This window comes from Polypterus senegalus, chromosome 6 (assembly GCF_016835505.1).
Source record: "Polypterus senegalus isolate Bchr_013 chromosome 6, ASM1683550v1, whole genome shotgun sequence".
Classification (NCBI taxonomy): domain Eukaryota; kingdom Metazoa; phylum Chordata; class Cladistia; order Polypteriformes; family Polypteridae; genus Polypterus; species Polypterus senegalus.
Window position 1 is genome coordinate 162570967 of NC_053159.1, and position 26588 is coordinate 162597554.

At 40.0% G+C, this 26588-nt stretch overlaps 1 protein-coding gene across 2 annotated transcripts in view; it reads left to right on the forward strand.

Annotated features, from left to right (window-relative positions):
- The window catches only part of pkp4 (plakophilin 4), a 312340-nt gene that overhangs the window by 234530 nt on the left and 51222 nt on the right, over nt 1-26588 (forward strand). The window contains exons 6-9 of one of the 2 annotated variants that reach the window (XM_039757447.1): nt 1346-1477; nt 1570-1763; nt 2540-3110; nt 25485-25676. In XM_039757447.1, coding sequence (XP_039613381.1) covers nt 1346-1477; nt 1570-1763; nt 2540-3110; nt 25485-25676 — 1089 coding nt within the window. The remainder of the gene's footprint in view (nt 1-1345; nt 1478-1569; nt 1764-2539; nt 3111-25484; nt 25677-26588) is intronic. The other variant, XM_039757448.1, reaches the window with a different exon arrangement.

Here is a 26588-nt window from a genome sequence, read left to right on the forward strand (position 1 = left end):
AATTGTGATTTTTTTTTTTTTTATCTGGAAAAGTTACAAATGAAAAAAGTAGGAATGGCAAAATAAAACGTATAACATGAGAAGAAGTTTTATAGACAGATGGAGCGAAAACACACAAAGGTACTGTTGACTTGACACCAACCTCATAGATAAAAATGAACCGCATCCCCTGTCTACATGGCACTATTATCTGTTGTACGCTGTGATTATTCTGACCTGGGTGCCATCATCACAAGGGGCAAAATCTAAAGCTAAAACCATTGTAGTATGCAGGTGAATGTTTCCATCATTTTTATACAGTAGGTGTCCTCTTAATTCCTGCTTTTTCCTCCATGGTCACTATCCCAGATCAAAGGAGCACCACACTGGCTGCAATGCTGGGCCGATAGTTTTCTATACAATATTGCAAAAAAATGAATGAATTTATACCTGTCTGAAAAGCCAAGGTGATGCCATATTCTTTGGTATGCTTTTATATGCAATGAAAAAAAATCTATACAGTATATACAATTTTTTTTCTTTTTTTGCCTCAAACATTTCCTTCTATATTAATGGACCCAAAAAATGTTCCTGGTCTGGACTGTGCAAACACAGTGGCAGTCCCACTGGGCATTTTTTAAAAATTTCTAAAAAAAAAAAAAAAGATTACTGGTGGGTGCCACAAATGCTGTGCTGCGTGAATTACCAGTAATAATCTGCTGATTTCCACTGTACTACATTAGTACATCCACCATGTACACATCCCATACAGGGCATTGATGGCATTTTCAAGAACATTTTGAGGGAAAAATAAAACAAATCCAAATACTTGCAAGAAAATAGTCGATTTTTCCGAGCGATGGACAAAGGCATCTTGTTTTCAGTAAGTAGCTCTGCTGGTCCAGCACCCTCATTTATTGTGATTACCTGCTTGCAGTTTGCTGAGTTTAGAGCCAACACTTCATCCTGACCTCTCGAGATTCTCTCAATGCAAGTCCAAAAGCTTACCTCAGTGGTTTATAGATGTACAGTAGATTGAACGATTTCTTTTTTTATAGCCTTTATTGATCCATCCATCCATCCATTTTCCAACCTGCTATATCCTAACTACAGGGTCATGGGGGTCTGCTGGAGCCAATCTCAGCCAACACAGGGTGCAAGGCAGGAAACAAACCCCGGACAGGGCGCCAGCCCACCACAGCTTTATTGATCAGTTGACTGTTAAAGAATCATGCTAACTAAGGGCTTGAGGAAACGTGCGTTATTTTTTGTTGTATGTTCTGAATTCAAACTGTACTGTAAAGAATGTATGTCTGTGTTACAGAAGTTGGATGTATGATAACCAGATTTCTGCTCTGTTCATTAGATGCCCCGTCAGCAGAAGTAACCAAACCTCGATTGACTGACATTCCTCAGACTTCGATTTATCGCATTCGAACTGAACAGGAACAAGTAACACTCTACTCGCCTGAGCAGACCTCTCTTCATGAAAGTGAGGGTCTGTTACTATAAACTTTAAATTGAGCTTGTTGTTAGTGTCCACTGGCCTCAGATGTTGAATCGCTCAGTAACTGATTTTCATTTCTGCAGGGTCTATTGGAAATTCCCGCTGCTCAACACAAATGAATTCTTATTCTGACAGTGGATACCAAGAAGCAAGCAGTTATTACAGCAGTCAAAATCTGGTCAAGCCGGAACTTAGACTTCAGCATTCTTTTCCAGGAAGCACAGCCAACAGCACTCTAATGAGAAATATCAGGGCGGAAGGACAAACCTTAGTCCAGGTACATTTGGTATTATTTGGATAAGCGCGCAATAAATGTACTGTATATTGACTCCTACTTATTGTCACTGATAAAATGGTAAGATCTAAAAAACAAAACAAAAAACACGGCCCTTGCTTAGTTTTAATCAGGGGTGGGTAATGTCGGTCCTGGAGGGCCGCATTGGCTACAGGTTTTTGTTCCAACCCAGTTTCTTAATGAGTAGTCAATTACTGCTGATGAAACACGTATTGCTTAAGTGACATTTTGATGCTTCATTTTAGTGGTCTTGCTCATTTAGGTTCGCCACCCTTAATTGCTTATTTCAGTCTTAAATAGCTGAGCCGTGTTTTAATGGCTCCTTATGAGCAATAAGATTTAAATGAAAACATAGCTAGCACCTTGTTTCCCATTACATCATGCACTATTTGATTTAATAAAACACTTAATAGACTGAAAATGATCTGTTTTAAGCTTCAAATCACCTGAATGATATCTTTGGAAAGGAAACAATCTACGATATAAGAACCTTACATTGCCAACTAAGAAGCCTTAAAATTAAATAAGGTGCAAGACTGGCAAGCAGTGGTTTCTAATTAAGTAATTGGGTTGGAATGAAAACCTGTAGCCACAGCGGCTCTCCAGGACCGACATTGCCCACCCATAGTTTAAATAATAAGGTTAATATTACTATGTAACAATGACATATGACTCCCTAAACTTGTAAAATTGTGGAGTGACTTTCATGTTCTTGTGCTGCGGTTTAAACACTTTTTGTTTTTTTAATTGAATTATAGGCACCGGTTTACATTCCAGCTGGGCGGGCAATGAGAAGAGTCAGCTCTGTTCCCTCTCGAACCCAGTCCCCAGCCTATGGCAGCAGCATTTCTCCATCACGAGGATCCTTGAGGACTTCTTTAGGTAGTGGATATGGCTCGCCAGCTGTCACTGAACCCAAACCCCTCAGCAGTATGTATTCAACCACAACACTGCCTTCTTCACAAAGGGCAGGTTCCCCGTTCACCAATCAGAAATCAAACTCGCCTGCTGCTGTACGACGGATAGGTTCTGCTACATCCAGACAGTCTACAAATGCTAGTAGGGCCACCTCTCCATACCAGGTACTGAGCAGCTCTGTTCGTATGGGCTCTCCACTTACTCATCTGGACTCTCAGGCAAGAGTTGGATCCCCGTCGCAAAACCAGAACACTAGCTCCTCATCCCCAGTGCGATCCAGCATGACAGCAGTCCCTCAGCATTTTGGATCAACTTTACAAAGAGTACTGCATGCTGATGCTGATCCATACGGACAGCATTCATATGAAATATACGAGAGTATGATCCCTCCACGTCCTGACAGTCTCACAGGTTAGTAACTGGATGTAATGTTTAGAAGTCACCTGCGTGACAGTGGTATTCATAAATCTGTCAACTTCACTCTTACTCTCTGCTTATCTCAGGTTTGTGATGAATGATGTAATGTTATTGATGGTAGGTTATCATAAACTGGAGCAGATAAAATGAAAAAGCCACTGATATGCCTTATAGGCAGAGGCTACTCATGGACAGCTACATTTACAGAGCCATTTTTTTAATATGAAGGCATAAAATATGTGTTCATTTCTGGAATCATTCTGATAATATTTAATATTTTCAAAAATGAATTAAAGAGAACAGGAGCATGGCACAATTTCCGATGCAAAAGCCAATTGAATTTAAGAGCATACACTGCATATAAGTTGGCACTTTTAAGAAGAAAATGAAACTTTTCATCAGAGAGTTATGAATGTTTTATACTATAAACGCTTAATTCAGCTGTTATTTAAGAGTGTGTTTGTTTTGCAAAATTCTGTTTTTATAGTATTAATATAAATATGTTTATAAAACTGGACCTCTTTGGATCTTCCATGAGCTGGTTCAGCATTGAGAGTCGGTCGCAGCAGCTGAATGCACAAATGACTGTGAGTTAATCTGAAGGAGTCCGCTTTACTTAGCAGAGGCTGTCAGAATCAGAACTGCTGGGCGGACACTAATGTGACAGGAGAGATTTCTACTTTTTACTCCAAACTTTGGTTTTATATTGCTATTTTAGTTATCAAAATACAAACTGGCAAAGATTTATTTTGCCTGCCCATATGCTTTGTGGTTTATATTGTAAGGATTATCATTCCATTCATAAACACACATGCGAGTTTAAAAGCAAAGATCTACACTTTATACTAGTGATGCTCTGATTTTTCAGGTTTTTTAAGGCTGATGCCGATCACCAATTTCATGATACCTGATTGGCCAAAGCCGATTCTCCTTTGTCCCTCTAAAAAAACTTCTTGCACTAAGCTCCTGTATAGACTCATAGGAGCCTTATGCACGATAGTAAAGTGTATTTTTATAATTAAACTATAGACCACAGATGATTTTTATTATCAAAATTAAATTCTATAGGATTATTGCTTAGTAACCAGAAAAATACTAATATAAATAAAAATTTCCTTGAAATACATACTAATGAAATATGTAAAAAAAAAAAATCCTAGATCTATGTATATAAAAGCCAAATACCACTGACTCACTCATCACGAAATCTCCTGAACTCCACCTGAGGACGTGGGACTTGAAATTTGGAATGTAGGTTACCCTTGGCCCATAGGTGCCCACTAAGAAACAGTTATAAACATTTCGTGGTCCAAGTGTGAAGTTTCTTACCATTTTTTTAGACCCGTTTGTATGTCTGTATACTTTTCACGAGAGAACTACTTACCGGATTTAGACTGGAGAAATTAAACTGGAGCAATAAACCTGACCACATTGCACCAAACCAAAGGTGTAAGATTCTAAATCAAGTGCCATTTCGTCTAAGCAATTTAAAAAAGGCACACTATTGACCTGTTGCTGCCAATATGCAGATATGTTGTGCTATTAATTTAATATTATTGTAGCTGATAGTAGCAACATTTAGTGAGGTTGTCTGTTTCTTTTTATTAGATATTATCACAAAAGCCACGATGAGACAAAGCAAGGTTTGGGGCAGCCACCCGTATAATTTGTTTTCCTGGCTGCAAAGCGTTCTTTTCAAATGATAGCACTGCTGTGCACAAAACCGAGTCCAATACAGAACTGAGGGCATAGGCAAAAGGAGGAGGGGAAGTGAGATCATAGGGGGCGGGCTCATTGAGGTCTTCAGCCATTGGTCCGAGCCCGGACGTGACATCACAGGGGCCGGAGTCGGCAAGGTCTCCTTCGATAGGCTCGGTCCTGGAAGTGACATCAGAAGAGCCAGGCGGAATCTCCCGGGAATGGCCTGCAGGCAAGGAAGAAAAAGAGTCAGTGCCCTCTGCCACGTCCTGGTATGTCTCAGAACTGTCCTTACCCAAGCCCTTTAGCTGCCTCCCATGTGCACGTGTGTGACAATATTTACATGTAGTAAATCTTAAGATTTTATTAGCTTATATTTTAAGTTAGACTGTCCTGGTGTAGTGGCTTTCGCGTCATGTTCTAACACAGAGACAGAAATGCAGTTTTCTCACTCTCTCTTATATATAGCGAGATAGAGAGATATAGACATATTACAAAGCAAAGGTACTGTATATACAAAAATAAGACCCAGAACTTAACATACAATATATTTGGTACACATTTAATGTATTATTGACCCTAAGAAAATGCTTTTCTTTTGCCATTAAATGTTTTAACTGAGTAGCGTGGAGACATGCATGATAAGCGGAGACATTAAACACTATAAAAGGCTGTAGGCAACAAGAGCCTCATTAGTGTCTCTCAGCACGCCACAGTGGAATTAGCTGTTGAGTAAAGCTGCTCCAGAACAACCCATCATGGGGACATCGGGCAGCAATAGTTTATAATACTGCCTTTGGTGAGTCTAGGTGTGCGCTGTCGCACAATAAATATTGCTTATTTTTTCCATGTTTACAGTAATTAATCCTAACAGTTTGCTAAAGTTTAATAGCAAATGCAGCTAGTTTTTAATGTATGATAGAACACACAAATGCCATTGCAGTGAAGTAATATTATTTAACCAGTAACCGCGCACTACATGATAACGTGCAGTGAATACACTTGACTTGAGCTTTCCTAGTTTTCATCCTCTTTCTTTCTCGGTCTCTGTTTAGCATTCGTTTGCTCAGAGGTTGATGCGCTTGCTGCTTCCTGAGCCGCTCTTCTTTTCTCCACCCTCGCGGCCCGCTTCTTCTCTTCTTTCGTCAGCATCTTTTCGTGTTAAACTGATTAAGTCGGTGTTTGTGTTGCAGTCACTTAGTACGTTCCCTTTGATTTTTCATTTAAGCTGGCACTTAAGTCTTCAATGTGCCTCAAGAATGATTTAAGATATGAAGGGTAGGGGAAATGACGGTGAAGGTGGTAGGGATGAGAACGGCGCCAATAAGCATGCGCTGCACGGCTGCCCACTGCCAAGAGTTGATTCTACAATAAAATAAAATAAAAATAAAAACAGCAATAACCTTTGAGGTCAATCATCACCCTGGAAGCAGATAGTAAACGTCACGTAGTATATGTGTACCAAATGTCAGGCCAATACGTCAAACAGTTTGAGAGCCACAGGTGATTTAAAATCCTGGACAGACAAACGGACAGCCTTGGTAGCGTATTATATATAAAGATGCAGTCAATGACCGAACAAATACCTGCTGTAAAAGTTAACGATTAAAGGGCTGTGAATGCAATCCTACACATAGTCTGGTGAAAAATACTGTATTTAGAGTGATGGCGTAACTGGGAAGTACTTCTGAAAAAGTACACAAAATGAAAACTGATTGGGTTCATGTAGCCTGAATGAGTAAATAACTACACCTATGAGTACAATAATTAACAAATACATGTAAAATGGGATTATTAAAACTGAATTTGTAATTAATATTCTCTTCCAATAAATCAAAATAAGTATTACATTTTATGTTTAGCATACATTTAATGAACACTTTATGCTTTGAAATATGAAAACTATAATATTTAACAGATATTTAGTGAGTTATCTTCATTTGAGCATTTGCAGCTTACACTACAACAACATTTATTTATACAGCACATTTTCATACAAACAGTAGCTCAAAGTGCTTTACATAATAAAGAATAGAAAAATAAGACACAATAAGAAAACAAAATAAATCAACATTAATTAACATCGAATAAGAGTAAGGTCCAATGGCCAGGGGGGACAGAAAAAACAAAAAAAAAAACTCCAGACGGCTGGAGAAAAAATAAAATCTGTAGGGATTCCAGACCATGAGACCGCCCAGTCCCCTCTGGGCATAATTACTACTGAAAACTGGAGTATATTACAGCAGAAATTCTCACTCTAATCATTTGAGTTATAAATACCAAAAAATATTTTGGCTGAGTTAGTCGGTGACTGACTGCTGCTTGACTAGGACAGGTACAGTAAATACGAACCACACATTTACATCATGGAGTCTGTTCTGCTAAATGTGGGACGTGGCCTCCATCTCTCCATTATGGAAGCTTTTTCCATTACAACTATGTGAAGAGCTAAGATTCCGTTTCCACTCGCCCGAGTCGTATTACGCACATTTCTCAAACTCGCTTTTGAGTGGGAGCTCCAGTCAGACACTTTGGAAAGAGCAGTGCTACCCAAATTCTCAGAGTAGCGACATGACCGAGATGAATCATTAGAATAATCTAGATTAATATAAAATCAAAATGTAAAAACATTGCTGGTCAGCAAGAAATGGAATTTTTGTCTTTTTGTATTCAAAATGACATAATTGACTTTTAATGTGTTTAGTTTGCTCTTTATTTTCATGTCTTTAATCTACTGTTTGATCTTGGAGCCACAGAGTGGCATCGTGTGCTGCCTGTTCAGATCAAGGAGCACTGGAATCATGGTGGTAGAAGGGTCCTTTGTTCAGATCGACTGGCCCAGCACAGCCTCGGCTGTAGAACGGTCACGGGGGGCGCCTTGTTGGCCGAGGTCTCCGGGACTCTGATTCTGTCTGGCTTGTCTGCCTCCCTTTCTGCAGTCTGGCCGTGGTCTGTAATTAGCTGACGGTCAGATATTGCTGTTTGTCATTTATGTTAATTAGCTTCTGCTTTATTGTATTTGATGTATTTGAACAAATCTGCATTCACATATGTGATACGTCTGTATTTAGTGAGTAGTATAATCTATTCCTGCATGTTGTCTTGTAGTTTGTACTGTTTTATTTCTCAGGCTATCTAATTCTGTGAAGAGGATTACTTGTGTTCTGTTCTGTGCGTTTGGTTTACCCCATTTTTTTTGACACCCAGTGCACACCCAACCTACCTGGAAGGGGGTCTCTCTCTGTCTGAATTGCTCTTCCCAACATTTCTTCAGTTTTCTTTTTCCAACAAAGTTTTTTTGGAGGTTAGTTTTTTTTTTCTTGACTTTTTAGGGAGTCGAGGCTGAGGGCCCATCAAAAAACCAGGACATGTGAAAGTACATTGAGGCATTCCTTGTGTGATTTTTCGGGCAGTACAAGAAATAAATTGTTGATTAGCACATAGAAGTAAGAATTTCACTGTTCTTTGTGCAGTAATTTCCGTATACTGTAGATCATGGGCCCCAGAGCAGAAATTAAACCTTGAAGGCTTACTGGTTTGTCATTAGGAATAGTCACAAGATCACCCCACGCTAACATAAGCATCAACATCATAGCGACCAAGCTAGAAATTAAATCTCTGCCCAAATCCAAATATTATCTACAAAACTAAATGGATATTTTATGTGTTAATTTCTGCACTGGCCGTAACATCCTTGCTAAATCTCTTTCTACTCATCTCTAGTAGAGACAAGCACATGTGCTATCACTGTTAGCAGTGGCAAAAAGTTGTACGTGTGCAAAAATGAAGGCAGTTATTATTGTGATGCAGTTAGAGTTACGAGAACCTTCCACAGCATAATTAGGAAAAATAATAATAATTTCTTAACTAGGACAGCGGTAAGGAGTCCTCACTGTAAACCTATGCAAGTTATTGATATGAGTTTTCAGAGTAAGTGAGTTGACATCTGGCAGTTGGTTCTGGAACTGCAAGAACAAAAAAAAAAAAAAAAACTAAATCCCTTAAAAATAAGATGGGGTTAGGAGAAGATGAGGGCTGGTGAACTGCAGTTTAGCCAGAGGCAGGTGTTTACAAGTCAAATGGCTGGATGTACACTTGCACCGTTGTTGTGTTAAAAGGTGAAATTCTTCTTTTAGCATTTAGAAGGAGCCCGCTAGCTTTTGTACTTAAATATCTGGATGTTTCACAGCTATTTCGTATTCTCCTGTCTGGAGCAAACCCAGGCTATTGCTGCCTTCATACTGGACAGTAGGTAATGTTTTCTTTGTGTGGTGCGGCTTTAAAGGAAATCCAACATATCTGTTCATTTAAGCTGAGAGAGTTGTACCTCCCACTGAATGTGTCGTCTTGCATAAGGCTTGGCCTTCCGCTTCTTTTGAGCAGTGACTTGTCTTGCCACCTTATGGTGGAGTGCAGGCTTATGGCGAGTGTGTAAGTAGTTGTAATGGACAGGGAATGGCTGCTTACTGCAGCTCCTTTAAAGTTGTTGTTGGCCTCTCGTCTGTTTAATAAAGACACTGAGAGAACTTCAGTTATTTCCACCTTAGAATTTGCAGAATCTACACAGGAGATATAATTTGATAAAAGGTTTGTATTTAATGATGCACAATTTTGGTTAAGAGTAAGGCGATATTCAATACACCTTGACTTGCACGGGCGAATGTGTGAAATGTTGCAGTTGGCCAATATCCTGCTTTGCTCCAAGGCCTCAATCGCACATTCAAGATGGGGAAACTCCTACGTGTTAACCATTCCAGAAATTTGCTCACCCATAACAGGGTGACCTTTTCAAGTCACAAGCTGAAATGGCTCACACATGAAAGTTTCATCTCAGAAAAGCAGGTAGGGATGTCGAGTTTAGAGTTACTTTGAGTGCAGCCACTGAATTGTTTCTTTTTAAATGGAAATTCATGGGCATCCAGCAATTGTTGGGTGCTGCATGTGTTTGTTTCTCCTCTTGTTTATTTGTATTGTGTAAAGTAATCGATTACCTCAAGGTGTAAGGAACATAAATTTAAATCACGAAAGGGAAATGCAGGGCCCTCAAGTACATAAAGATGAATGCTACTGCATTTTGACATCTCTGACGAAGTGACAAAGTTCAGTTTCCATGTGGCTGTGGCCATGGCTGCTTCTGCTGGTAACTGATCTCTACACCTTTTCTTCTTGTCTTGGAAGCATAGAAGGTTCCAGATTTGATTCAGTGAAACAACTTGCTCACAGAGGATACTTTGATGCTTTGCTTGATTTGCCCAGCAGTTTTCTGGCTTTGTTCACATACAGACCAACCTGAGCTTTACACCTTACCAGGTTGGCGTTCCTGGGGTAGACTGCACATGTAAAATGTAATTCTCATCTTCTGAAGTCCTTGATTACCTAAAGTGAACTTCATAACATTGTGTGTTTTGTGGTATAGCGGGCCTGCTCCTCCAAAACAATGGCTGTTATTTATTCATTTTTTAAATGATCCATTGGCCGTGTCAGTCTCCGTGGGCGCATTCGTGCAGTTGCGGGGAGTTGGTGAGGTAATTGGGGCGAGTCGTACCTGCACATGAGGGTGCCCTGTTTCTCAATTGCTTCATCGGCTTCCTGCAGTGTGTGATTGAAACGCTGTGACCATGGAGCCGTACAAGGATGGGCTGGCACGGAAACGGGGAAAAAAAGAGAAGATCGAAAAAAGAGAAATGCAGACAAAGCGAGAGTGCGGCGTTGGGGTAGAGAGAGAGAGAAAGAGCCATCTGGAGAGAAGGCAGCATGAACAGGGGTCACGTGACAGAGCGAAGGATCGGCACTCTAGGGAAGGATTGTACTCAACTGATTGTGCTGAGTAGTGGGTGCGATCAAGATGGTGTCCTCTTCAGGTATCCAAGGGAAGAATACACGAGCGAGAAGGATGACAAGAGGACAACCGACCCCAAGTGGTCTGGCAGACGTGGATGGAGGCAGCGAAGACGAGGGTCGGGATGGAGAGGACCATGGCAGCTGAACGAGCCGTGGGTGAGCTGGACGACTTGGAGGGAGTTGGGCTCGGTTCGTTTGACGCAGTGACTGGTGTTTTTTATTCTCATTTTTAGCACTTGGATTTTCGCTGTTTTTATGGATTATTTATTTATTAACGTTGAGAACTGCACTTTGGACGCTGTTTTTGATTTGTGTTTAATAAAAGCACTTTTGCACTTTGCACCATCCCGTTGCTTAGTGTGTTTTGTCCCCACCTGCCAGCTCATCTGGTTATGTTATCGGCAGTGGTGGGCTCAAGAGACTCCCAAAACTGTTAGAGGGAACAAGGAGCCGGACCCACACCATCCTGAGTACAAGCAGAAATTACAAACTGCAGCAGAGGAATTTTTTCGCAGTATGAAATATTTTTATTGTGAAGCTATGAAAGTGAAACATGGCACGCCGCCATTACTATAATTCTGTTTTACAGAAGACTAAACAAAAAGTTGTCTTTTGAATATCCAGTAAAACAGGATATATAGCGAGCGCTCTTTGACTGAGATTATTGGTTCTTGGGTTATTAGTGGTAAATGTTGGCTAAGATAGGGTTGTATTAGGCTAAGAGTTCTGTTTATTATGATAGTTATTTTTAAATTACTAATCCAGTACTTATAAGTAAGATTATAGCTAAATTATCAAAAATGTATTTGTATGTACAGTATTTTAATTGCCTGTGCCATTTAAAAATAATTATAAACAAACATGGGCACATCTGCCCTGCATATTGTCATCCCCCAATCGATCTTTGTTCAGGACTGTTTCTAATTTAAGCGGCTCTCGTCTGCTCTGCCAGTGGGTGCGCTCAAAGGAAATGTTGTAATGTTGGTTAAAAAGGCAGGGACAGACTGTCATATTAATTGTAAAAGTCTGGAAAGAACAAGCCAGCCTTTAAAAAAATAAATAAATAAATAAAAAGATCTTCTTTCCTTGCAGAATTAGACTGCTAGGTGACATGGCCACATCCTATAGAAACAGAAGGCTGGCATGTCAGAGTGTGAAGTGAGCGGCCCCTGTAGAGCAAGAGCAAATGATAAACAGCGGAATGTCATGTTTAAATAGCTTCGACTAGAAATTAGCAGGCAAAAAAGATTTAAATGTCCATTAGAGATGTGAGTCAAGTCAGACGTTGACTTGGAGATGAAATGAGGTCCGTGCCGCGAGCGCCGCGAGTGTGGCGTGTGCCTGTTCTGCAACATTCTCTGTAGCCCTGTCAACATGCGGCCTGCTTAACTGTGAAATGGAAGTGCAGAGGTGGCTGATTTATTGGCAGCATGGAGTGTGCCGGCTTATATTAGATGAACCCATTATAGTGAAGCCATAGCGTCATCCCGCTGGTCTAGTTAAGATGATTAAAAATTATGTAAGACTAGAATTATTATTTTTTTTTTTTTTTGGAATTTCAGTTTTCATAGAGTAAATAGTATTTTGGCAAGATGATAATCTGCTTAAGCTTGCTTGCTTTTCCTTCGAGTTGAAGCTTATGACCACCAACGTGACCTTTGGGCTGCTGCCCCAATCATATTAGTGGTCATTAATTCTATAAATAAGACCGCTTGTATAAGAAGATGAATTTTTCAGAAGAGCGGTGTGTTTTGTTGTGGGTGCAGCAACGTGATGATCACTTGAGAGAAGAGACGTAAATAAGTAGAACTTAACTATTCTTTATCAAGTTTCTTAAACTTCATTTGAGTGGCCCTCGTAGTAAGAGTTGCAGTTGAGGCTGAAGTTCTAACCCAGAGTTACACTTATTTGTTGAAATAAGATATAGCGAGAAAGCCTTATATTATAATTTTTCAGGAAATGGTGTAAAAAATGTCTTACATAACAGAAGGGGAGACTAGAAAAGAAAATGTGATTATACTTGAGCACCTGTTTGGAAATCAAGGAAGGCTGCTACTACAGTGTCTACAGTTAAATAGTTCTTTTAAATTTTAATAATGTGGATGAACAGATTGGCTTCACTTGCGACTTGAGTCTGTTCGTGACCTTGGTGGCTGCACATAGCTGGCATTCAGCACCTTGCATTCTGGATAATTTGTATGAACAACAAAACACTAAAAGCATGAATACCTTTGATTGTCAAATGAGTTCACCTTGAGCACAAAGTGTTTTGTATGACAAATTGCATGATATTGTTCGCTTTTAAGTGGTTTCAGGATACAAAGCTGTTTTGTTCTTAAATAAATAATGCAAATCAGCACATATGGCACGGGTAAAACAATTTCTCTTGTATGCAAAAGGAAAAATAAAATCCTTCCTATTATTGTGCAGCAGCGCAGTACCAGAGGGATACCGGCTGTACTCCTTTGTTATGTTCATACTGCTCATAATGTGTACAGTACATGCAATATAATATACGCTAATACAAAAATCATGTAAATAAACAAGAATTTAACAGCATGCTGCCTCACAGGTCCACCTTCCTCAGCTATCCTTGCGCAGGCTGCGCGTTCTCCCTGTGTCTGCCACATCCACAAAGACATGAAGGTTAGCCTGACTGGGCTGCTTCCTGCCTTGTGCCCAGTGCTGCCAGGGTAGGCCTCACACCAGGTCCGTGTGCACTAAAGTTCAAACTATGTATGGTTCTTACCTTACTGAGAACTTCAGATGTGGTTCGTAAATAATACTTTGAAAAGAAGTTCCTTTTTAGGAATAAGTGTATATAAAAATCTGGTCTTTGTAGTAACATGTTAAATCAGAATTGTAAAAAAGAGTTACCTCCAAAATAAGGCAGGGTCATTTAAATGTTAACTTTTATGACTGATGTGCCAAGAAGAGAACGCTATTTTGTGCATTGTGCCAATCTGAGTCTTTCCAGTCATATTCCCTTATAATCTGGCCAGCCTCGTGTCGGCTCTTTCCAGCTGGCCGTGAGGACTTCATTAGGTGGAGGTGGAAGGATTGCACAGTGTTTGTTGTTTGTGGGCTATAATAACAAGCGCTATCAAAATGAAGAAGCAAAAAGTCAAAACTGAGATATGTTTTTACCTGATGACCTTGTGAAGGTGAGCCATGCTGGAGCCCCCTGGCTCTGCGTGAAACTGCTGCAGAGTCTCATTTATTATTGTAGTTTGCCTCATGGACACTTTTACAACGAATAATATTTTCATGACCTCTTTCACACTCTAACTGTGCACATACTCACTCCTCTTAAATTCTGCGACCTTAAAAACGAAAAAAAAAAAAGTAGTATAATTACCAATAGCTGATTTTCTAAGACGGTGAAAGATTTAGTGGAATGTTTGCATTAATTGAAGAATTTTGATGCATCATAATAAAAGTATATGTATATTTTTTAACACACTTGAGACGATAATTACATTTCTTTTGCTGTCCAGCCTTTTCATATTTGTTCACGCTCTTTCTGCCTGTGGTACATAGTCAAAACAGATGAGCTAGTTTAGTAGTCGGGAGATATTCAGATTTCAGAGCTTTGTGCAAAAGAAAGACGAGGCCAACTGGTCCTTGGATGACAGCTGGCTGTGTAGCATAAAGTGGCCAAGGACAACCATGAAAACATGAAGTATTGCTTGTGATGGTGTTGCCAAAAGGGAGGAAATTGCTGATCACAGGGAAATTCTTGTAATACTGACAGCTAATTTCACAGAATACCTTTAACCTTTAGTCGTCCACCCTTCCTTCCATTTTCAGAACCTACTCCTTCCATTTTGAAGTCCTATGAGCCACAGTCTCACCTTGTTCAGCCAGTTACAAAGCAGAAGCCAACCCAATCATACTTAGACATACAGGGACCATTTAAGATTGAGCGTGTTTTTACAGTGTGGCAGGAAATTCCCAATATTCATAGGAAAAGAGAAAAGCAGGCAGGAATATGCAAACTGCATAGCGACTCTTCTGACCAAGGATGAGATCTGACTGCAGTTCTCTTGGGCCACAATTTGACTAGTATAGTTTAAGTTAAATAAATAAGTAAATAAATAGATTTAGAAAATTCCAGTTTTGTTCATGTATTAGTTTTGGGGAAAATACATCAGGCTTTTCAGGTCCATTCACAGATAATGCGTGAAGCACCTATTGTGGTAGCCATGTCCAAGCTGTCTGTCACATGAAACAACTTGTTTCCCTCCATGGACCAATTTTTTTTTAAATATGGCAGTCTTACTCTTCAAGGAAGAGTTTTCATTGACATTGAGACTATTCAACTTTCACGGAGACATCTTGAACAGATCACGCTATACACAATTTTAAAATTCCAAACTCTCCCATTGAAAACCATTGACAAATTTACAAACTCATCTGCCTTAAAATAGAGAAACATTCCATGTGACTTCAGCTGTGAATTAGTTTAATCTTACAGTTTTACCTTAGCGCAGTTACACAAATTTGTATACTTTGTAGATTTTCCTCTTTTTCACCTCTGAGAGGCGGTACTGATGGCAAACAGATCCCCAATACAAGTTCATGAAAAACCAACAGACTGTGTGTGTAGGTAGGAAGTTGCTATTCCCTGCCGATGCTTTAAGTCATAACAGGTAAGCTAAATGATCTCACTAACCATAAAAGTATAAAATGCAAGCAAGAAGCACAAAGAGTTATCTAGATATGAATGAAATACCCTGTGGTGTGTAAGCCTTTGTGCACAGAGCAAATGAGCATGTAGGTAGTACTATTTACCGTAAACTAAACCAAGCTCACAGCTCCATTATTTGCAGAGTATAATGATTACCATTTCACTGTCTCTGTAATTTACTAAGGCGTCCAGACGTTCTGGTGACAAGGACAGACCTGATTTCGGGCTGTGCATCCTGATAAATAACTGAAGAATATCAAAAGGTCCCGGTTTTAACATCTAATGAAACACTGCTCTGTCTAAACAAACATCCTCACAGTATATTTAGAACACTATTCACAAAACTCCAAGGGGGACTCCCTCATACCCCAGCTCCCAGTTTGACCTAATGTATGTATAATAGCGTGGTCCAAATTCTGGCAGGGAAAGCTTGAAAAAGAACTTTTTGTTAAATTTGAACAGCATTACGAGGATGACCAAGAAGAAGACAAACGTAGATGTGCCATTTATTTGTTACCACTTCCAGCATCGTGTGAAATCGTATGATGATGATGAGATTAAACGGGCATTAAGAAAATGAGGATGGGCTTTACATACTATAAAAGTATCCTGGTTTGGGACTTAAAAATTACCATTAGTGTGCCGCATTTACCTGACATCCAAATTGGTTACTCGTTGTAATAAAGTTTGCCTTTCATTTCCGAACATTTGTCACAACTGAATAGCTTTGCAAGTGTTTTTTTATTTTTTTTTTGTTTAGGTTACGTTAATGGTGTGTTTGTGTTTAGGTGTGTGAGGTTGGTCTTTTTGATGGACTAGAGTCCTGTCCACGACTTGCAACTGGACTAGTACATTTAATTCATGCTAAATGTGTTGGTGAAAATCTAACTATCCTCCAAGTCGCATCCTGTGGGCTCCCCAGCATTTGCTATTTTATATGAAATACAACAAATATGCAATGGCAGTTATCATTACTGTTTTTCGTGCGTCTGTGATAACTTCTTAATGTTAAAAATGTAGGAAAGCACACACCATAAGTGACTTTTTAAACCTGAGAGAGCCTACCTCACACTTGTTTCCATTCATTCAGCCCCCTTTGCAATGGCAGCAGTAGACCCTGTACACAAGTGGATTCCAAGCCCTTTGACCATTAAAACATCTCATATATTTATACAGTGGGTCCCCGTTGTCAATGCTAGTATTAAATAGAGTGTGAACACCTCAATATTACAACAGTGTGCTATTAATATCCTTGCAATGCATACATTGTCCTCCATTACTACAATAAAACTCTCTCTAACATTTATTTGAATACAAGAGAGTGGAGTGCAGAAGTGGCACTGAATTCATTTGAGGCAATTGTTCATCAGTTGTGGCAGAATCAGCACTACATCCATTTTAGCACTGATAAATGTTTGCCTGATTTCAGAAAATGTCCCTGATGTTTATAGGGTGGTATAAATAACAGTATATGTCCTTTTCTCAGTGTAGTGCCATATGGCAGGAGAAATGGAAGTCTTCCAGTTTAGCAAGTTACCAGTTATGTCCCATCAAATGGCAGTCCATATAAAACCATTAAGGTTGAGGTAGTGGACATTTCCATGACATGTGTTTAATAACGTGTCTCACAAGTGACATCTTGTCCCAGGTATGCTGTTATAGTCTGTGCTCCGTGATATTTATCACTTCTGAGCTGAGTTAGACTACAGTAGTTTTTATACATAATAAGGGTGAGTGTATTTTATTTAAGTCCTTTTGTATTCTTTAAAAAATAATTAAAAGCAAATTGCACCTGAATAGACTGAGACCATTAATCTACGATTCAAAAAAATATTTGGCTATAAATACATTTAGTAATCTCAATACTAAAACCTGTTTTTAGATGTCTATAAAAAGCATGTGCTCCAGGATTCACACTGCATTATGTAACATCTGTGCAGCACATTTTGAAAATGTTAAATTCATGGTCATTTTCTGTTTTAGAATATAAGAGTTATTGAGACTTTTGTAGTTAGCGCCAGACAAGCCTGACCAAACTGAAAGTTTTCCTTTTTTATTGTTTGTATGCTATCATAAATAGTTATCTTAATGTAAATCACATCCAGTTCCATTCAGTAGATACCATCAAATTAACTTAATAAAAGACATACTCCGTATGAGGCTACCAAAAAGCCATTTTCCTTAACTAAAGCTTATCTTTGGCAGTACAATCAATACTTGCCTTTTAATAAATAAATTTTTAACCTCTTGAGACTTTTCTGCCAGGCCCACTAGTTTCTGTCCTGCCCACGCTCTGAGATGTCTTGGCCGAAGCTTGCTGTTATTTGTCCAGTGCCATTAATGCCCTCCTCATGTCTTGTGCCACAGATCCTTCTCTCCACTTGAATCCTGATTTTGCTTTTCTGTATTCAGCTTTGCCGCAATACCAACTGTACTGACAGTTTAACATGGCACTGGCACATTCTGCCAGCCAGATGAGATCTGGATTATTTCCCAGGCATTCATTTCATTTTTATTTTTCATTTTCAGGCATCTTTTTTCCTCGGTGTAAATACTAATACAGGATTGTTTTTATTTGGTTCTAATAATGAGTCGAGACATGTATGGTTTTGCACATAATGGCAAAAGACAGTTAAAACAAACACAGAGAAATGTAGTATACAGTAAAACTGTAGTATAAAATGAACATCAGCAGCAGGCACTAGACGTTACATGGAAGCCCTCAAAGGTGTAAATCAAAACTCCCTTTTTGCACGTGCAACATGTATAATACTCTACGTGTAAAAATGATCAACTCTATAATATTCTACATATATAACATTCTAAACAACTCTTTATGCATGCAAACAGGTAAAATGTCTCGGCCTGCTTATTCAAAATTATTACATAGGCTGTCATAGAATGGGTGAGAGACAGCTAGTAGAGGTGGGTGTGGTGACGCAGGAAATGACATGACCTGCTTAGGATGCCACAGCCCTGTCCAGGATATCAACTAAGAGGAGATAACATTCTAGCAGACAGATGCCATGTCATGTGTTTTAATATAAAAACAGCCCTCCAGGACGCAGGGTGGCTGCAGGTATTATTTGCTGCCATGATTTGTAGGTCAAACACGGAGCCCTACAAAGAAACCTGTACTGCTCAGAGGAGCTCTGTACTTTGATAGCCTTCAAGCTGCCCTGGATGTGATTCACATTTACGACCGCATTACACAGGAAGGCCATGCTAAGGAGGATCTGGAATTGGGACTGAAGTGATGGCAAGTACTTTCCTGGTAAGGAGGAAGTGTGCTTATTTATAATGAATGGTGGCCTAGTCATCCCATGGGTGACCCAAGGAGGTCTTCTATTGTTAAGGATGGCCCATAGAGTACCTTGGTGTTATTGAGTCCTTCTGTTTTATGCTTTTCTTTGCATTTGGCATTCTTGGGGAAAACCGTTACATTTTAACTGCCTGCACTTTTCCTTGCTTCACACAGGTAACCATAGCTAAGTCAGCACCCTGAAAGCTATTGACCGCTTCACCATGAGAGTTGTAGTCTTTGACACCTCCCAAAGTAAAATAGGACATAATGAATAGGAGAAAGGGACAGAATAAATGTGAAGGGCTTTTGGTCCACATACTATTAGACTCGTTAGTGCCATGGATTTGGAGAAAGTTGTCCTGACACACTGAGTAACTAGCATGTAGCTTTCAGTGTTTAAAGAGGGAGAAGAGGCATCACCACAGAAGTTTCAGAACCACTATGGCACATAATCTTTACCTGCATGGCAAGACTGAGATGAGAGCCTGTCCTGGCAGCATCAGACAAAAGGTAAGAACCAGGGTGAAGGGCAGCTTCACACACACTCACCCATCTGGTACTCGGCTTAGAGTTGCTATTAAACCTAACCTGAGCATTCTTGGGGTGTCACCTGAAAGTTGGAGTTCCCAGAGATAAATCCACAAAGACGCAGATAGACGCTACAAACTCCACACACCGCGGGACTTGGCTGAGATTCAAACACAGTCTCCTGTAGCCTTCCAGCAGCTAAACCAACCACTGTGCCTCGGTGGTAACACTTGATATTTTTGCAAAAATATTCTTATGTTTTTGTCCAAACTGAGTAGAATTTTAATTTTAACGGCAGGGTAAACGAAACAGAAAAAAATGCCTGCTTGTGTCACCTGATAGTTAAGGGGGGAGAATCCACGTGTAGTTAAACCATCATGGAGTGTGCAGATCGTGCTTGTGTGTGAAGCGAAGGGCTTATCGATGGGTAAAGACTGACACTTAATAGTGAGGCTAGTGCTTCATTTGTAGATCTTCTTTAGAATGTTTGCCGGCTACTTTGTTCTTATTAGGATGTTACAGGATCCACATTTTGTGTCGTCATGTCCAACAAGTACTGCCAATTATAACTAAAGTAGTATTTAATTCCACAGTCTCACATGTACATGCATCAGAGCACTCCGACCCAAACATTGTTCTTGATATTCTTTACCTGCCTTACAAAACAGATCTATATTTCTATAACAGTTCATGATTTGGAGGTGGACTAGCTAGTGACTTCACCTTTTCCTGTTCCTGTCCACCATTTTGGTAACCGCCTTGGTACATACAGATCTGGACAGAATCTGACCAGTGAAAGGGCCAAAAGGTTTACAACGAGTGTGGAAATTGTTGCTGTGTGAAACAAACACCTTACAGATGTGCAGGTAACGTTAATTTGTGAGGATACAGCCTGTAGTTCATCACTGAACATCGCAAAGGTATTCATAGCCATTAATAGATTCTTGATGGGCTTGTAAACTTCTTCTCTGTGCTCTGAACTGCCTCTCGACTACCAAGGCCTTTTAATTTCAGTCTCACCAAAGAGCGTAGGTACAGCTTGCCTTAGGCCAGAACTGCTGCTAAGGCTTTGATTTCATCAAAATCGTTTTTATGATCAGACTTTTCAATTTTCTGCCTCCACTAACAGAAATGAATCCCCCAAACAGCCGGCTAAACTGTTTAAAAGAGAAATATCATATGCTGTTTTTTTAATGTATTTTATGTTACTCCATACAGTTCTCTTCCTTGCGGTGTGCCTGCCCTGATTCCTTCCTCACATTTTATTGTGTACACGCCTGCCTTTTCTGCTGTTGCCTCAAACACCATATTTCGTAAACTTATTGGGCGATGTGCATCAGTAATTGAAGTGTCCCTCTCCGGCAGTTCTACTAATAACTTCAACTGTTCTCAAAAAAGTTTTCATAGTCCTTGACCGTCATGTTTGCTGAAATCCACGTAACTTTGGTGTGTTTTCACATTTTAAATGTGCATAAGGAGCTTGGCGTGTTTTTCTTATTGCCTGAACTGCCTTTGACACATCTACTATCAGAATTGCTGTCATTTGCACAAAGGCGAGCATCGGTTCCATCCTGGTATATTATGAAATCAAATATGAAATACAGAACAACCCAACATATGTGTAGTTCTCTCTGATCACTGATTACCAGCAAGTTGAATATTCAGAAGCCTTCCTCCCAAATCTGAAGAGTTCTGGTAAACTGGGCAGTCGAGGATGTGTTTGGCGATGCCCCCCCCAGCTGTGAGATCAGGGGCTATTACAAGGTTCACAGATGCATTCTGCGCTGGTTTATAAAAGAGCCATTATTTTATAAATGTGAATTACAAACAAAAAACGTTCATCCAGTTGCCTCACAGAATGGGGAAAGCAAGTACAGGCGACAGCCTGAAATAAAATTAGAACTCTGCGACAGACCAACGCAAACACTTCTGTGTCAGCTTGGTGAGTTTTCTTTTCTTTTTTCCTTTCTTTGATAGATGCCACCATGATTAGAGAAATTCACGTGTTGGAAAAAATATTTACAATGAAGGAACTGTACCGTGTTTTCCACACATGAGTTTAATCGCAATCTTATTATTGTTAGTTATTTAATTCCGTTCTTTTTCAAATGGGTGAAATAATTGACATTAATCAGAGACATCTTAAAATTGTTAATGAGGAATCAAGCAAAAATAATTGTAGTTGTTTGGATTCTGCCATTCTAATAAAGCTGCCTTAATACTGCAGTGCAGATGCTTTACGGCCCATTGCTTGAGGTCTTAGCAAAGCACACAGGGGGACGAAAACTCCAACTGTGAACTCCAAAATTTGTTTTTCTGACTTCCTGGGAGGGAAAACAGAATTAGAGATGATAATCTTCTGCAAATCCAAGCATGCCGCAATCATTTCAACAACTACACTGATGAGTAAAAGCGCCCTGGTTTTATTGCTTTTTTATTATTTTTGTACAAGTAGAGCGCCTTGAGATAGTGTTACCTTTGGAAAAGCACGTCTAATGTGTAGTCTGTTGGCAACAGAACTAGCCAATAAAAAGAATCAGGTTTGCCGTATCAATCCCCACCACTGATTCGTTTGACTTGTTTCAACTGAGTTTGGAGATTTCAGCAGTGCAGCCTAATGGCCCAGGTGATGGACTGCAAAAGATTATAAGGCTGCACTCCCACTTCCATGTCAACTCTCTGTAGTGTGAAGATGAAGCCCCTGGTTGGGAAAATTCAGCTGGTGTTGATGCTAGCATTCAGTACGTGTTCAGCACTGGACCTTGTATGGTGATATTTTTATTTTAAATACTAAGCTCCTCCCACATGAGTGGCTCATTGGCTCGGGCGTTAATAGACTACACGACCGCCTGTTCATTCTGTTACTCTGACTCGGGGTACAACCCTGAATAAGTCACTTGTGCTGACACTACAAATGTGCGGTGTAATAGAATTACAAAGTGCAGAAATGTATAAAATATCAAATCAAATTTCACTTCTTGTTAGAGGAATTCTGGCTCAGTGGTTTGCACTTTTCTGGATGCCTGACCTGGTCATTCATTGCCTGTGAGTCTGCACATCCTCCTTCTGTGTGTTTGTTTGAAATTCATGAAACATCCCATTGACGAGCACGGTCAAAAAAAAAGTAACTGTGGGTTAGCACAGTGTGGCAAGATGCCGTCCAACACGGGCTGGTTCCTAACCTTGTAACAGATAAAGCGGGTTGAGAAAGATGGATGGATGGATATTTTCATTTATACTGGGATTTTAATTTAATGGCAGATTTTACACTGAAATAACAAAAAGTGAAACCTGAATTCCCGTCGATGGCAAGGCAGACCTAAAATGTCATGGATGCTTTGCTTTGTTTCGTTCTGCTCTGTGTTTTTGGAATCCACGTTTCAGGTACGGGGGCGCAGACAGCAGAGTGTGAACAGAATGCCAGTTCTCAGGATGTGCTTCACCCCACCAGGCTTATTTAGCGCTACCAGAGTGGCATAACGGTTAAGGCTTTGAACTTAAAACCCTGTGCTGTGGTTTTAAGATCCCACTACTGACACTGGGTGACCACCTACCTGTGCACCAACTGGGAAAACAAAAGAAATGTAATCAATTATATATCACATTTATAGTCACCTTGGTGGAAAAACGTCAGCAAATAAACAAATGTCAATGTAGTCAATGAAACAATCATGGGAATGGTGGAAGAAACTCACAGCAGAACAGGAATACAGTCAGTGGTACCTCAGTATACGTCTGCTTCGGAATAAGTCCAACTTGGTATACATCCTGTTTGGAATACGACTCGCGTGCTAGAACACCGCACGCTACCCTTGTTTACCTCTCTCGAGACAAAGCCACGACTGCCCATGAGCGTCAGTACGCCAGTCGCTAGCATTCAGTGAACAACCCGCGCTATAACTCTCTGAATTTTCACGTAATTTTGCTTTTTTTCGCATAAATTTGAATTGATTTTTGAAAAGTATGAAGGTGGCATGCGTATCCGGGACATGGCTGTTGATTACCGTATGCCAAGAACGACGGTATCTACAATTGTGAAAAACAAAGACGTTATTAAAAAGTGAGGTTAAATTTTTATGTATTTCATCTAATTGCTTTTGTATTTATGTATTTTAGTATTAGGCAGTGTTTAAATTATTTTATACAAACCCATCAATGTATAATATGCCAATAACAATAGGATTTTTTTTTCATGGGAACGGATTAATAATTTTCCTTTAATTTCTTATGGGAAAAATTTGTTTGGTATACGTCCTGTTTGGTTTCAGTCAAAGGATCTGGAACGGATTAAGGACGTATGCCGAGCTCCAGTGTATAAGCAAATCCTGTATACAAGACACTGGCCTCAGTGCTCTTCATCCTGTGCTCGGGAATGTTGTGTAAAAATAATCCAATACATCTGAAATGCAAATGTTGTTCAGCTCGAGTTTATGTGACTCTCTAATATGTTTGGCTAAGAAAAACATGTCAGTTCATGTAGAATAGTACCTGCATGTATTAGGGTGGCATGTCATACCTTTACTAAAAACTCTATTTTTCAAACGGTGGTATCAGCCTTTTGGTATTTTCAGTACCGGAAGTAAATGTTGTTCTGAAAGACATTGTGCACAGCTCTTTGTTCTTCCACTGTCCCACACATAACCCTGATCCTTCTCCTCTGCTCTCTGCTTGGAGAGCCACACTGTGTATTGCCTGATTGTGTGGCGCACCACGGAGGTTGGAAAGAGACAGGGAGGTGAGGGGTTGAGACTGGGTTGGGGGTGGATGGAGGGTTCTCCGTTATTTGCTTTGGTACCATTTTGGTCCAGGTACTCGGGTCCAAAAGCTGGTATTGAGATCAATGTCAACATTTTAGTACTGATCCATCACTGGTATACATGTAAAATCAGCTCATTGTCTCCTTAAACTGTACACTGGCACCATTTAAAGCTCAGTGTGGCATTAGTGGGTTACACTAACACAAAAGGAGCCAATACCTCCGTCCTTCCACTTTCTAAACCCACTTGTTCTTTACTTTGTGCAGGGCTGGGGTTCCGCCACGAATAGGATGCCAGTCCATCCCAGGGAACAGTCATATCCACATACACTCATACCAGGCGAATTTAGAGCTGCCAAGTAACCAAACACACCCACCTTTTGAGATGTGGAAGGAGAAAAACACACTGACACGAGAGAAAATGTATTGGCTCCACAGAGTAGTGACATGTTGTTTGGGAAATAATTAGCAGTTGTGTACAATCTACTGTTCAGGGAAAGGGGATCGATGTAGGAAGGTGTTTACGTACCTTAAACTGAAGTCTCCGCATTCCGGTCTCTTTAAATGTTTTCAGAGTTGACATTTACTGTTAAAACTCAAAATGTAATTCTTAAAAAAACAAAACATGATTAAAGACCTTGTGACCTAATCTGTGGTGGTACTTTATTCATTAGATTTTTATCAGGTTAATGAGGGTCAATTAATCATTTACACTAAGTGTGATGGAATTTTGCAAGCCCTTTACTGCAATCCAGATATGTGCCTGCAGGTGAGACTTACTTTGACTTCCGAAGTGTGTGCCCAGTGTAGGCTCACGTGGGCGCGCCACGCTAGTAAACAGGGCAGAGCACTTGTGTAGTCTGTTGGAGCCTGCCCTGCTGCCTTCTGCCCCTCCCAGGACTCGCATGCTTGTGGCGGCCTGCAGTCTTTTAACCTGGGAGAGGAGAGGAGAGGAGAGGAGGAGGAGGAGGCGAGTGCCTGCAGGCCCGGCCACATTGTAGACAGAAAGGCGTGGCCAGCAAATGCACTGCACCTCTGCTTTAGCACAGGCAGCCTAATGCTGCTGACTGCCTCCCAGAAACCCTCATTTATCACTTAGCTAAGATCTTTAGCAGCTTTTCACTTCAGAATGATCATTTTCCAACTTAAAACCTCCTGGGAGACCACGGTAAGTGTGCAAGGATTTTGTTTTTTTTTTTGCCGTGTCCCACACCTCCTCCTTTGATTTGTTTGAATTTTGAGATGGGGGGGTTAGCTCTACCTTCCCTACTGTCCTCCATCAGATTTGAATCATTTAGACTGTGGTCTCTTTAAAAACTGCCTTATTTCTTCTTTCTAAATTACTTGCTGTTTTATGGCTCATTGAACTCGCACAGGATGACAGAAGTGATCTCATGCTAATTTTAATTAGAGTGGGGCTGTTGCCTTCATGGTTTCAACCTAAATTATAAAAATAATGTGTTTGCTGTGGAGCTTACTTTAGTTTATTTTTGTATCGATTTTTTTTTTTTCCCCTTTCTTTTTTAACAAAGATTTTATTTTATTTTTCAGGCTTGAGAAGCTCGTATGCCAGCCAGCACAGCCAAGTTGGACAAGATCTTCGATCTGTAATGTCTCCAGATTTGCATATCACTCCCATTTATGAGGGAAAGACATTTCAGTGTCCCCTGTACCGTGGTCCAAACCATGGGACAGTCGACCTTCATCATGGTACTCAGACGGCAGTTTATCGGACTGGCTCGGGTAACTCTCTTCATTTTGTGTCTAGAGCAGAAACAGGTTTGAAGTTGAAAGAAAGTGTGATTTGATGATTTGGATCCCTTAGGCATTTCATTCTCTCTAGGAAGATAAGGCTGCAGTCAAAGCCCAGAAGCCTATTGGCTGACAGCGAGCTGCCTCACTAATGGGTGGGCAACAGCGAAGAAAGCCAATAGACGGGCAGTGATTGCTGGGAAACAGTTTGGAAAATTGCTCGTCTTTTACATTCAGCCTGCACTGTCCTGTGCCGCAGACTCGAGATCCTTTCCTTCTGATAAGTCAGGTTATAAATTGTATTGATGCACAGAGTAGTCTGGTTAGATAAAAGGCCTGCTGTACGTTTACCCTTCAGTGGATCTGAAAAAAAGTGTTTTCTCGTCAAGCAATTCATTAGAAAGAAATCCAGTCTGATCTGAGAAGTGTATCTTTTTCTATTCATTTTTAAATGATGACTTCATTGTTTTTTTCTGATTCAGCAACAAACAAAGTGACATGGCCTTAACATTGTGTGGGATGGGAGCGAATAAATAGCTTTATTAGGAATGATTTATTTGTATCTTGGTTCTGAATCAAAAAAAGAGGCAACAAAAGTGCAGGAATGCATGTAGCCAGGCAAATTATTCTTTATTTTGGGAGTTGTCTGGAAAATCCCCTAGTTCTCATTTACAGTCCTCATTTTTATAGCCTCTGCACTCCGTCTCACATTAGGTTTAGATAATGACAGTAAATTATGATCTTACTCAATATGCAGGTCTGTCATTTAGAATTCAGGAAAGAAATGTGCCTGTTTTTTAAAATTATTTGACATGTACTGTATCAGTCTGATAATGTGTTGCTTATATTAGAGTGCTAAATGTGTGCAATTCTATATAAAGTATTAGTATCATGTAAGCTGTT